Here is a 14,591-nt window from a genome sequence, read left to right as displayed (position 1 = left end):
ACAGTCTTATTAATAAATCTTCACCTTTAAAACAGTATTTTGTACTGTAACAGCACTTCTTGGTATATCACTGAAAATGACTGTGGGTAGGCAGGTTCCCACTTTTGACATTTTGCTTGGTGTAGACAGCCCCTGCCCACACTGGCTGAGGTTATGATGGTTAACTAAATTTGAACTAAAAACTCAAGCAACTGTGAGAAAACAAGCAAAAAAAAACATTTTAGTAAATTCAAATCAAATTAACAGTAGACGGTAGTTTGGGGGGGAGGACTATCGAATCTATAGTGTGAACCTTTGAAATGAACTAAGGTGAAATAAAACATTTTTTTTAACAACAAAAGTGAAAATAAATGAGCAATGTCATCCAGGAAACTGAAACTACACTGATTTTAAAGCAGAAGTTAACAAACATACAAAATAATCCCAAGTCTGTGTAGTAGGTATGTTTAGGTCAGGTTAATTGATGTAGTTGTTGTCCGTGTAGTAGTCTACCACAGGTTCCTATGTTTGGGAAAAGTCCTCTGTCATCTAATTTATCATCAGTTCTTCTCTTATATATTTATTGTTAGACAAAAGAAGCTCTTAGCATGACACCCACAATGTAGTTAGTTGTAGTTTGCTCTAAGGCATCGGCTATAAATACACCCTTGTCTTGGTAGTTTTGATATAAATCTGATATGATATTAATCTGATACCTGGAGTTTAAAAAAGGAGCATTTCCAGCTTTTGCATGTGAAAGTTATTCAGTTAGTCTGCTTTCAGGTTAGAGATTAGGAGGTGAGTTGATTTTAGGCCTGCATTGTATATGCAGAGATATAAAGACACCCTGGCCTCATGTTTTGTTTTGTTTTTCAAGCAGGGGCTGTTCATGCCTTGCTCTTGATTTCCTGTTTACTGACATTAACAGGCATTTTCATTAAGACTGCAAAGGCTGCTAAAAGACTGCGAAAAAAACACTCCATCCAAGTTTTCAACACAGGTTTTCTGGTTTTCTCACCATTCCTCCTTTAGAGACACCAGTAATTTTCCTTGTGACTAATCACAAGGACTGATCATCATGTCTGATAATCAGTCTTCTCAGTTAATGGCACAATATACAATGTTATTTTAGACCACGTGTGATTTATACTTCCATAAAGAAATGAGGCTCCTAGTTTTGGTTTAGGGAAAGAGGCTGACTAGCTTGTGCAGAGCTCCAACCTCAACCTCAAGCTAACCACGGGGATTTACAGGATTTAAATAGGGGGAGAAAGAATCAGTGTATGTGGGGGTGTATATGAAATCAGGAGATTATATCAGGGGAAAAAATACCCTACTAAATCATCTGATAATTCATTGAGTAATCCTGGATAGACCTCAGGAGATGCTGCATGAGGAGACATTGCTGTCTTGTAACAATAAGCTGCTACAATAAAGCAGAAGATTTAACTGTGACTTAATGCATTCTGGTTAGACATAGGCAATATAAAAGATGGACGTAGCTTCAGGGTTTCAGGGTGAAATGCCTGACATCTGCAAGGGCGACTTCTGTGGATCCAAAAAGATTTTTGGCTGTTTGTCTGTTTTAACTGCCCCACATCTTTATGGGCTCTGTTGCTTCACGTCACACTGAATAAATTGTGAATTTAATGTTGTAAATTATGATCATTATTAAAAAGGAGGATTATTCAGAACATGCTCACAGACTAAAGGTTTGTCAGTTACAGTCAAATCCACCCCTGCTTCGTCACATCTGGTCTCAAATCTCCACGATGCCGACAGCATAATTGCTCAGCTTGAGCCTTCATAAAGAGGATTTCATGTCTCTAGCCATACATACTGAAAGATTTCAGGCATGCAACCTATGCAGATGTCCTTGCGTGTAGTCCCAAAAAACTGCTGTGCATAGCCTGACAGTGGTAATGCTGTGCGTTGGGCAGAATGAAAAGCACAGGCAGTGTGGCCCAGGGGGCAGGTTTCATTATTTCTAACACTTAGTTTCACTTCTCCAGGGCAGCAGCTAAGCAAAATGACCAACAACAACAAAAACACAAACACAAACAAAGAGAAGCCCACGGATCACACATTTTTGGCCCTGAACCCTGGAGGGAGTAAACAGCTACAGCAGGGGAGACAACAGTTTGCAAAGCCCATCATCGAACCAACACACAACCATATCGGCCCTCTACCAGGACCGATGGGTGCTGTCACAGTGGCCTCATCCGTCCTTTATGCTTCTCCATCTCTAAAAATGCTTTATTATTTCGAATGGTAATAAAGAACAGTGTCTCACACAAATGATGGCAGTGGACTGAACTACCAGTTTCGAAAACTTTAACTTGATTGTTTTTGATAAATAGTTGTATTCACAGAGTTCCACTGAGGGGGACCTTTTTCCAGAAAAAGGGAATCTCCCTTTTACCCCTGTAATTTCCCCCTATGGCTGCATTGGCACAGCAACACAATTAAATGAAACAATCAAATTTCAAAATTTGATCGTAGCAACACCATTACAGCTAACGCACTCATTTTACATAATTCAAAAATCTTGTGTAAAATCTTCATGGAAGGATGTGGTAGGAATACTGGCACAAGATGCTTAGCAGCTACACAGACACGTAATATTCCACAGTGTACTGTGTCCAGCCATTAACCAACTGGTATGGCAACATTACCAAACTGGATAATTCCACTAAAGCTGAAGCAACAGAGCCAGTGCAACTAAGACGGATGGATCAATTACTGACTTTTCAAAGCCACAAGGGGAAGTTGAAATAAAACCACACATCCGATTAAACAGCTGAGCTTCATAAAATGTGGCTTATCTCCAACAAGTCTGTAAGTCACGCAAAACTTTGCAGAGGAGACGGTAAAATCTCAATCATCTCGCTGTCACACAGTGAATCAGTTAAAAGGAATGATCTGATGTAGCACACAACCAGCACTGATTCAAGTTCCTCTTGCCATGTGATATCCACAACTGACCACTGCATTCAGAGCTGTTTGACTGACCCTCAGCGTTGACCCAGCTGTTACTTTTTGTATGGATGTATTCAGTCCACTCAGAATGAGCCATTTGTGTATCAGAGAGCTTACTGCTATACTTCAAATCCAGTTGCTTTCTGCGTGCAGGAGTCATAACTTTCACTAACATTACAAGCACTTCATTTCTATTAAGAATTTAGTAACATTAAAGTAATATTTCCCAATTTCCAACTTGTAAACATATAAAAGAGTGCACAAAACACAAGAAAAGAAACCATATAAATATGCAAAAGATTGCTTATAACCACATATTTCCTTGCTATGAGTTGATGTGTTTGTAAAACAAATTTGCTGAATAACTAGATTTTCTTTAAATCTGAAAACTGGAATTCCTGGCATGCCAGTTTTAAGAGAGTGTGGGGGAGTATACAGGGCCATTAAGCAACATGAAGGCATTGTTGCCACAGCCATGACTCATCAAACATTACCACACAACAGCTTTACTAACTTTAGTCAGTTCATCTCTATTAGATTAACCCGCAGTTTGCACAAACATCATGTGAATCTAATTGTGTGCCAGACAGAAGCAGTCCAAACTGGAGCTGAATTAAATAAAGAAAGAAAAAAAGTAAAACGCCTGAGAGGTCGTTTAGACTGAGGAGGTTTTTCAGTCAGACATTAACCCTCACATAATGAAGCTATTCGATGAGTGAAATGACCCAGTGGGTTCATAATGACCCACATTATATGGCTCTATTTGTGTTTATCATGCCTACACTGTTTATTGTATCTATGACAGATATTCTAAAATGCCCCAGTATAATTAATTATAGGTTTCAATTGCTTAAAAAAGAGAAAGAAGTTAACCTGAGCTGTTTTCATCATCACTTGGGCCATAAAGTATCTGCCTTGAGGCACTGGCAGGAGTACCTTTTGGTGCTGTGAGCCTGTTACCCATGATTCAATCAAAAACTGTTAGCCAGGTACTTCTAAATATATGTGTGTGGTATCAGTGACTTGAAGGTTAAGAATAGTAATAGATTTAAATAACATTTGACGGGGAAATTAAAATACAGAAGAGCCCAAGTGTACATACTGGCCACTCTGTTAGGTACATCTTCCTAGAACTGGGTTGGACATCCTTTTGCATTCAGAACTGGCTTAAATTCTTCATTGCACAGATTCAACAAGGAGCTGGAGACATTCCTGAGCGATGTTGGGCCATATTGACACAATAGCATCACAAAGTCGTTTCAGCTGTACATCCGTGATGGGACTGTGAAGGCCATTTGAGTGAAATTGTCACATTCTTGAATTGTCACTTTCCAGAAGCCCGTTTGAGAAAATTTGAGCTTTCTGATATGGTGCGTTATCCTCCAGGAAGCAGCCATCAGAAGATGGGCACACTGTGATCATAAAGAAATGATATTCAAGAAGGCTGTGGGATTTAGACGATGCTCAGTCGGTACTCAGAGCCCAAATAGTGCCAAAAAATATCTCCGACGCCATTATAACATCACCACTAGCCTGAGTTGCTAATATGAGGAAGGAGGAATCCATTTTTTTGTGTCATTTACAACAAATTTTGACCCCATCATCTAAAAACCACAGCAGGATCTTCTACTGGCCAGTACCCAGTGTGGTCTTCTGCTGCTGTGGTCCATCTGCTTCAAGGTTTGAAATACATTCAGAGCTTTCTTGTGCATTTGCATTCTTATGATCTTGAAGCAATGTGACCACTCTTCTCTGACCTCTGGCATCAGCAAGGCATTTTCACCCAGAGAACTGCCATCCACTGGATATTTTCTCTTTTCAGACCATTCTTGGTAAACCCTACAGATGGCTGTGTGAGAAATAATCCTAGCAGAGCAGCAGTCTGTGAAATACTCAGAACACCCTTACGCTCACCAACAAGCATGCCACATTCAAAGTCCCCTATATCACCTTTCTTTCTCATTCTGATAGTTTGAACTTCAGCAGGTTGTCTTGATCATGTCTACATGACTAAACGGACCAAGAAGCTTCCCTGTGATTGGATCATTAGAAATCTGCATTAATAAGAGGTTTAAGGTGTACCTAATGAATTTGGCATAAGTGTATCTATGTATGGAAAGCAGCTTTAAATTCAAGTAATAACTCAGATTGCATGTTGTGCCTTGTGGCTTCTATTCAGTTAGATCTGATTTCGGGTTGTAACACCAAATATAGCCTGTCACTAATGTGTTTTGAGTACTTGCCTATATGAAGTTCGCTGTGTCATTATGTGGTGTCATCCCATCATTTATATTTCTTTTCATTTGTCATATCAAAGCAATTATTTATTTAATTAAGCTGATGAGGATATAAGAGCCACCTGGTTTATAGAATTCGATTCTATGAATATACTTCCTTTAGCACCTTCCTCAGAAGCAGCTGTGACACACTTGATTGGTGAAAAAAAAAAAGCTGCACTATAACCCGAGTTCCTTTCAGAGCAAGTCCTGCGCTTCCACTGAAATTCGTCTAGAAACAACGACCAGGGACTTTCCTGAGAAGAAAATCTGCCGTGTTCGGGTTCACTCCTCCTATACAAAAATCTGAAACTGAAACTGATTTAAAAGCCATCTATACTTGTGGAAATATGGGAAGTTAACAATAAATGACAATCATTCGGACATGAACAGGTTTAATATGCGACTTGGTGAAACATTAGCAGCTTATCAGTTGTTGCTCTCCAGCGTCTGTGGTCACAGTGGACTGAAATACTTCCTGTTGTGACTTTAAACACTGTCAAGAGGCTGAAGAGCCAAATCTGCGACGTGCTGCCTCTCACCAATCATTTCCTGTTTAGCAAACCATTGTCTCGATGAAGAAATGAAGACTCAGCAGTGCATGACCAGTATTCACACTTTTACTCTATTGTGTGAAATACAGGAGCCAGATCACCCTTGTAGGGATGGTCATTACTTGCAGTGACGCAGCACAGAAACTGATGTAACCTTTCTTCCCTGTGTAGCAATTCACTGAAGGCCAAATCGTCTAAATTGTGATATTTTCACTCATATTTGCTTCTGCAGACTTGGCTGCCATGTAGAACCACACCATGAAGACTCACATATTTAAGTTTGCTTTTTTGTTTATTTATTTATTTTTAATTGTTAACCAGCTCATAGGCTAATTACACTATAAATGGGTCCTACTTTATGTTAAGCAATGCATTTAACTTTATGCTAGTTTTCAGAGTTTACCTACCTACCAAGTGATCTGTATTTTCTGCTCACATACTGAGGAGTGTGGTAATAATCTGTACATGATTCGCAGTGTGTAGAGAGCAGGAAGGGGATCACTATCTCTTAACACATAATGTAAACAGTGTACTTTTTTAAAAAGATCATCGACAGTGACCGTTTTTACAGATTATTTGCTATAAAACTGGTTTATATGACTAATCTCCCTTTAAGATCTGCACAGTTAAATAAATTAGCATCACCCCACTCCCCACTCCCCGCTTACCTTGAGGTTAGGTTTTTTTCAAAGATGAATCAGCACTTTTTCCTTTTTTTTTGTTAAATCAGATATTTCGGGGCATAGAGAAATGGTTCTGTAAAACAAATAAAAACAAAACCCCAAAAAACGTCTTCCTGGAGGAGACCGCAGGGTACAGCTGGAGAGATGGCATTTCTTTGCTGGCTTGGGAATGCCTCAGTTCCCTCTGGAAGAGCTGGAGGTGGTGGCCAGCTCAGACTGCAATCAGGACTGGCAGAAGCACCAGAAACTGGATGTAATAAAAAAAGCTTTTTAAAAAAAAAAAGAAAAGAGAAAGAAAGAAAAAAGAAAGACTGGATATAGCTTCAGTTCTATGTTTGGTAGGCTTGTGGTCCTCCACTGACTCCACCTCTGATGCACAGACTCTATAAAAGTGCATTTAAAGTGTTACACTGGCTCAAAAACAGAAAACATATAATATGTATTAAAACAAAAGCCTCTCATTTCAAAGCATCGAAGATACATATAGTGTATACCTCTTCTCTGATGCTAGATGATTTATTAAAGCACCTCTTGGACTGATCACTGAAGCAGATGGTGGTGGCTCTTATCCAAGCTAAGCTATTTTAAAATACCACTTCTCCTCTACTGTTTTGCAAAAACTCCCTGCAGCAATTCCCCCACATGGCTACAAATTTAAACATCATCTCACCCTTGTGGCAAACATGAGAACAACCAGAGCAGCCTTTTGTTTGAAGTAGAAATCATTTACATTGAGAAATCCATGCACAGTTATTCAGGTTGTTCTGGAGTTTGTGGACTTTCAAAGTCCTAAAGCTTGTTCCGAGTCAGAGTCGTGGGAGGGCAGCGGACACAGAAATAAATGAGGTGGAAAAATGCACAATCACAGGCCTGCAGCCAGAGTTAGGCCTCAGTCAAGCAGTCTCTCAAGACTATGACACATGCGTTCAAAAAGTCACAGTGGACTTTAAATAAATCAAACATGGCAATAAATACTAACAAACACCATAATAAAACAGATAAACTGCAGATCGTGTTTACTTCATAAATAAGCAATCTTGTAAACATTATTTTCACTCAGTCTAAGAGATGTTTAAATTTACAGAAAAATCTACACGATGCAATGAACCAAACACTACATGATTTACAACCCTCACCCCGTTCGGCTTTCTGTAACGTCCAAATCATTTCTAAAGTTCAAACAGGCTTCCAGCACCTTTTAAATGTATTTTAATTGTTTCTCAGTATGTCTGTTATTCTTTCCAGAGAAAGACACTCACTTAACTTGAAATCATTCATCATATCCAGTGCACGTGAGTCTTTTTCCCCCAAGAAATTTAACAGCAGTTCTAAGAATAGCTACAAATGAAGCATAGCCTGTGAGCTAGTTCAGGCAGGCACCCCAAGCTGGATTGCATCACACACACACACACACACACACACACACACACACACACACACACACACACACACACACACACACACACACACACACACACACACACACACACACACACACACACACACACACACACAAAAAAATCTGGCAGTCTATTAAAGCTGCAGATTCCCCCATTTCTCCCTCTGATATGTCATTACCCTCCATCACAGCTTGCAGTTTTAACCCATCCACCGCCCCAGCATCCACCTGGATGCTCCACAGAGACATCTAAATAGGACATGTCAACACAATAAAGAAATGTAACTAGGTCAGAGAGCTTCACTCTTTTCTCTTTCCTCAATTTTTCCTTGACACCAAACATTTGAAATGAGCACCTTAAAATTCGATGCATTCATATAAAACGTCTTTAGAAGACAAACCTAGAACATACAAAATAATTAAAAATATACAGCAGGGTTGTATTGAGTTGTTTTTAGATGTGTATCATTATTGCATACAAAAATATAACACATCATAGTGTCATCTGTGTATCGTACAGGTACATAACACGACATCACGCAGATATAGAGCTTCACTTAATGCCGAGAGCTTTGTCCATAAAGTCTGCAAATTTCTTTGGCTGTCCAGGCGGGAAGGGCTGCAGGACTGAGAGGTCCATGGTCCTTAGAGTTTCTGTCAGGGTGCTGAAACATTTCATCCAGAGACAAACAGCTGTTACTTCAATCTGACTGATAATTCTCACATGAATCAGCTGCATGTGGGTTCTGTGTAGGAGCACATACCTGCACGTACAGTACAACAGGTGGGAGTCTATGTGCAGCTGTCTGGCCAACTCCAGCTGGTGGTTGTCCATCAGTTTGTCATTGACTACGACCAGCAGAGATTTGCCTGCACCGAGAGCCTCCAGACAGCTTCCTGCCCCTGAGGAGGAAGAACAACACTGAGATTCTTACCCAGGGAATACACCGGGTGTGTATCTGTGTGACGTCACACCGCTAATAAGTATCTGTTTCATTCTCCGCTGAGATTTTACTCTGCAGAGGGTCTGAAACCTAACTGGATTCTCTGCTGCATTCCTGTATCTCACTTCCTGCGCTTCTCATCAGCTCTGTGCAGGTCAATGCTGTTGAAGATTGTCAAGACAGTCTCACTGTGTCGACGCTACTACGGAGTAGTAAACAGTAGCAAACTGTCCATGTAGGAAGTTTTCTATTCCCTGGAGTGTGACTTCCTGATCACCCCTCTGTTTTACCCGTTTATGTCTTAGTCATGATCCTGTCACAACACTCCCTCATTGTCTACCTGACCCTTGATGTTTTACAACTATATACAAACTATACACCCCACTGATTGTTGCCCTCTCCCATCCTCTTGTGCTTCTATATAAACAGTATGCTTGTCAGTAGCTCACTTTACCAACCCCCTCTCCTGGTTGGTAAACCCACTGTATACTAAAATACCATCACAGCTATGGAAAACATGCCTTTGAGCCATTTCTTCAACAACACAGAGCAGAAAGACGATTCTGCTTATGAAACCCGCTGCAGCACATTTGGTGGATCTGCAGTTGTCTTTATTGGGCAGCTGCACTGTTTGTATTCCCAGGATTATTTGTAACTAGAACCCAAGTTAAAGAAAAAAAAAATCGTTTTGTTGGAACTTTTTATAGCAACTTCATTGTAATCTTGCAACTGGCAATCCATCACATGAGCATGCTGTGGCCTGTTTATTGTTGGCTGAATTAATGAAGGTGGCTATTATGTAAATGACAAAAATCTAAGAATATTAAGAGTTTCTAGACAAATTATGTCTCAACAGGACCTCAGAAATCTTTCCAATGTGTTTATCTTGATGTTATGAGTCTAAAAACGCAATCAGAGCAAAAAGGCAGTTTTTTCTCCTGTTTTTGCTTTTAGACATCACTGAAATTAGATGTCTCTAATTTGACCACCTCGTGCACTGAAGCCCCGCCTACACGCTGTTTAAACTTTCTGGTTATGACAGGCACCCAAGTCAGAAGACAGATGGCTTAAAGGGTTAAAAAGAAAAAAGAAAAAAAGCTCGTTTCAGGCAGAGGACAAACTCAGGAGTTGCACAGTAAGATAAACGAGAGTCATTTTTAACTGTGACTCATACAAATATACTTTAATAGAGCCCAAGTAGAAAAATAGGGAGCTGGAAATGAACATAATAGGTTCACTTTAATGTTTTTGTTTGTCACTCTTACACTGTACTGTAGCTGCACTTTTATTATTACCATATTTTTAAATCCTTACTTCGGTCTTCTCTACAGTTTATTTGACATTTTCTTCTTAGTTCTCTAAATTAACCACCTGTTTATAATTAATACAAATAACATTAATAACGGCCCATTAAATATCCCAGGAGGCCTCTCTAGAGAGCCAACAGTACATTAACAAACCATAGACCTGACTCATCCAGACGGAAAACAGCCATCATGAGAGTTATTAATTGCACCTGTGCTTTTCCTTCTCTGACATGTCAAATGTCTTCTGTGTAAATGGGTCTACTGGGAGAGGAAAACAGGACCAAGTAAAAAGACACAGCAGTGGCTCAAGACTAAGAGCAAACTCAGCCGATTAAAAGAAGAATTTACTATATTTAAACCAGACAACCATTTGTCAACACTGATGGCTCCAGCTGCAGTTTTCTGCTCTTGTTTTGTGTGACAGTAAGCTCGGGATGTTTGTCAGTTTTAGACACTGGGTCAGGAGTAAAAATGTGGAAATGAGAAAAAAAAAAGTGTCCCATCTGTGGGGATGGGATGGGAACTGGTTCTTGTAGAAAACCAGTTCCAAGTCGTCTAATTCCTTGGAAATGTTAGTAAGTGTAATATGTGTAATAATTACTTTATGAGTAACGACTTTGCATGAAAGTAATTTCTTTATTGCTGCTTAGCAATGGTGGTGACTCTCAAAACTGAGCCAATGAGAATCAATAAGGAATCTAATAACTGATATTGACAATGGAATCTGAATCGCTAATTTCTTATCAATCCCCATCCCTACCAGCCTTTTACAGCCATTCTGACACTTTACAGACCGATCTATTTACACAACAGATACACAGTAGTAACTTGTAAAGGAAACAGTCATTTGCAGCTTCAAGTGCCTCTAGAGGCAAAAGGCCTGGTCTTCAGTCATATTTTAAAAGCGTTTAGCTCTGTCTGAAAACTGCTTTGTTATGAATATCCTCCTGTTTGTAACTCCAACTCCACTCGGAGGCCCTCGTACGGCTGCACCATTAATCATCAGTCTTGTGTTTGTACACTGATGAAACATTTCTTTTGCTTTGACTTATGTTTTCCGGGAAGGTCTTTTAACACTTAAAAATTATCACATGCTTTCCTTGTGTTCATTAAACACACGGGGCCCACATCCATATCAGAGCTGCAATGGTTGGTGGATTAACCTTCATTTGGCTGGAGTGGAGTCATGCAGGATCCTGGCTGCATACTTATATGTTGGTGTGATATTTTTATAAAAACAAAAACAAAAACAAAAAAAAAAAACTGTCTTCTTTTTTAAAACCATGATATATGAAGCGATTTATGAAATATGCATACATAATTAGATTCATCACTCCATAAAAGCTGTTGCCACTGATTTTCAGTCCAGTTCTTGAGTAATTTGTTCCACCTCAGCCTTTTCTCTCCATTTCCCCTCCTTATAAATGTCTTCCTAACAGCCACCCGTCCACACCGTTTCTAATGAGGCTTCAGTGAACAGTAGATGGACCAGGTGCATCTCTCAGGTCTTTGCCATTTACTCAAACTTTAAGGACACAGTGCACACCATGTCGAGGTATGTCAAGTTTTCAATTAGAACTAAAGAAATGAGAACAAATTATCTGTTTTTGTGACAGGCCGCTAGCAACAATAGTTATGTGTCGACACAACACTGGCTCATCCTGTGAGTCATTCAAGAAATGCTTGAGTGAGGCTCAAGATTTGCAGATCTTCTTTCCTCCATTTACTCCTGCTGTGACACGGGGGGCATTGATATTTACATGCAGCTCTCAACCAACCAACAGTGAGGCTCTGCAAGTTTTTTGAATGTGTTTCTTATAAATTTAAATGGAAGCTGAGGTTCCTTTTATGCAAGAATCTCACCTTTTTAATTCCAACAGCCATTTAAACCAATTTCAGACGCTTTGGGTTTCTGTAGAGATGTATCCATAGATATAAAAATCTCTTTTCCAGCTAATTGTTTACTCTTATTTTCAACTAGAGATAATAAAAATGAAATAAACTGTCACCATGTGTGGGACGGGAGTGCATTAGCTGTGTAGGACACCTGATCGCCCTACCTGCGTGGCTGATGACGAGATCGGCCTGACTGATGTCCTCTGCTATTGAGTTTTTGAATCGAAAAGCCTCCAGTCTGATGTGTGGACAGCTGTCAGCAGCTGGAAGAACTGAACCTCTTCCAACCTGAAGCACCAGACGCTCATATCCACGAGCCTTTAAAGCCTGAGGGAGAAAATAATAGTATGAAAGCAGCACAAATTCACATCAATAATTTACACATTATTGACATTTTTAGACTTCAGAAAGATTTTAGAGGGAATATCTTTCAGTCATATGATATACACATTGTGCAGGTGTGAGCCACCTGCGGCACCTTTTTGAATTAGTTTCCTGAGAACCTTATTCATAACTTGATACCTGCGAGCGTCACAGGTTTGGTTTCATATTTCCTTTTGTCTGCACACAGACAGTCCTGTATGTCATTATATCACCACAGTGCAGTGTTTTAACCTCTAACACAACTTAAAAGCTGTGAATACTGGATTTGTTATTATTATTATTATTATTATTATACAGATTTTCCTATAATTAATTAATCTACATAATGGTACATGTTGTAGTTCAGGATTAATTGATAAATATTTGCTCATCCTGTTTAATGGCAGCTAATTTTCCATCAAGCTCGAGAACAGCGCTTCACTTGTTCCATATTTTGTCACGTTATAGTTATATTTCTTCAATATTGTTAGAAAATTAGTAAGACAAAATGATTACTGTGGTGCTGAAGGGAGATTTTTAAAAAAAGAAATCAAACAAAATGCAAATTTAGGGCTCTAAGAGACATTTAAGTTACTGTAGCACATACTGAGACCATTTTGGTGAAGAGAAATATTTATTGTTCAGTATTTTATTTTGCACACATGAATGAAATTCTACTCTTATTAATACTGTTATTTTAAATGTTGTTAGGTACACCTTTTCAATTGCTCATTAGATAAATATCCAATCTACCAATCACATGGTAGCAACTGGTGTTGACGATGTTTCCGTGCCTGAATACATGGTCAAGACAACCTGCTGAAGTTCAAATTGAGCATCAGAAAAAGGACTTAACTGACTTGAAAGTGGCCTTGTTGTTAGTCTCAGTATTTGAGCAACTCGTCTGATCTACTGTGATATTCTTACAAAACCATAAGATAATGGTTAAAAAACAAACAAACAAAAAAAACCCAGAAAATATTAGGTGAACATCTGGGTAAAAATGCCTTGTAGATGCCAGAGGTTAGAGGAAAATAGCCAGGCTGCTTTAAGATCATAAGAAGGCATCAGTAACTTAAATAACCACTTGTTACAATCAAGGTATGCAGATGAGCATCTTTGAACACATAACAGCTGGGCAGCAGAAGAGCACACCGGGTGCCACTCCCGTCAGCTAAGAACAGGCAGCTGTGACTAAAATTCACATGAGCTCCCCAACCGTGGAAAACAGATGACCGGAAAATGTTGCCTGGTCTGATTAGTCTTGATTTCTGCTTGAACATTCAAACAGTAGGATCATGAAAGCACGGCTCCATGCTGCCTTTGGCGTAATGGTGTTGTTGATATTTCTTTGCATTCTCAGTGCCAACTGATTATCATTTAAAGTCTAAGAGTATTATTTCTGACTATATCTTTCATTTTATGACCACAATGTACCATCTTCTGATACTTGCTTTCAACAGGATATAACACAGTGTTAAAAAGCTCACATAATCCTCAGCCTGGTTTCCTGAGCAAGACAACGAGTCACCAAATCTAAATCAAATGGAGCACTTATGGAATATGTTGGAATGGGAGATTCCCGTCATGGATGTGCACCAGCTATGTGACGCCAGCATGTTGATATGAACAAAACTATGTGAGGAATGTTTTCAGCACCTTGTTATATGTTATAAGTGAATGTTATAAAGATTTAAGACAGTTTTGCAGACAAAAGAGAGTCCAAACCAGTCATTGCAAGGTATACCTAATAAATTGACCGGTGAACACATGTACAGATGGCCAGAGATAACTTCCACTTGGTTTTAAAACATAAAACTGGGAGGTTGTCCGCACAATAACAGAGCACATTTAGCCCACTTATATCGGTCACAGATAAAAGTATTCCTGCATAAAAATAATAGGGAGCTCATAGATTTTAAAAGCTCTACGGCCTATGCCCTGCTGATTTCAGTGGTTTCATTGCACACTATTCACATCTTCAATAACTCCTCAGGTAACTTTCCTCACCTGAGTGGCCTCAGAGGAAGTGATGCTCTCAATCAGCTCGTCGAAGCTCGTGGTGCCGACAGTTACAAACACCGTCTTCATGTCTGCTCAGCGAAATTGCCCGGGTTTTCTAAATTTACGCACTTTAGTTTTCATCTCATCCACATCTTCGTCGTGCACCCGCAGACCTGACAGCTACTTCCGCTTCAGAGCCGATGGCGT

General features: G+C 39.5%; 1 protein-coding gene and 1 long non-coding RNA gene across 2 annotated transcripts in view; one reads left to right on the top strand and one right to left on the bottom strand.

Annotated features, from left to right (window-relative positions):
- Positions 1-13,535, top strand: part of LOC120723786 — a 16,977-nt gene extending 3,442 nt beyond the window's left edge. Inside the window, exon 3 of the long non-coding RNA XR_005693822.1 lies at positions 13,523-13,535. This is a non-coding gene — a long non-coding RNA (uncharacterized LOC120723786). The remainder of the gene's footprint in view (positions 1-13,522) is intronic.
- LOC120723785 (UDP-N-acetylglucosamine transferase subunit ALG13 homolog) lies at positions 6,499-14,591 on the bottom strand. The gene is made up of 4 exons (XM_040015499.1): positions 14,391-14,591; positions 12,182-12,344; positions 8,635-8,773; positions 6,499-8,535 (listed from the first exon to the last, which is right to left on the bottom strand). The coding sequence occupies exons 1-4, from the start codon at positions 14,469-14,471 to the stop codon at positions 8,424-8,426; spliced, it is 495 nt and encodes a 164-aa protein (XP_039871433.1). The 5' UTR covers positions 14,472-14,591; the 3' UTR covers positions 6,499-8,423.

Source organism: Simochromis diagramma, unplaced genomic scaffold (assembly GCF_900408965.1).
Source record: "Simochromis diagramma unplaced genomic scaffold, fSimDia1.1 OVJJ01000685.1, whole genome shotgun sequence".
Lineage (NCBI taxonomy): Eukaryota > Metazoa > Chordata > Actinopteri > Cichliformes > Cichlidae > Simochromis > Simochromis diagramma.
The sequence above is the reverse complement of the archived record's forward strand: the minus strand, read 5'-3'. Positions and strand labels throughout refer to the sequence as shown.

Excerpts from the sequence above, each read along its gene's own strand:
- LOC120723785 (XM_040015499.1), bottom strand. The coding sequence starts at position 14,471 with ATGAAGACGGTGTTTGTAACTGTCGGCACCACGAGCTTCGACGAGCTG. Across the intron at positions 8,774-12,181 it reads TCTCGTCATCAGCCACGCAG|GGGCAGGAAGCTGTCTGGAG; the intron begins GTAGGGCGATCA and ends CTTCCTCCTCAG. Across the intron at positions 8,536-8,634 it reads CTGTTGTACTGTACGTGCAG|CACCCTGACAGAAACTCTAA; the intron begins GTATGTGCTCCT and ends GAAATGTTTCAG.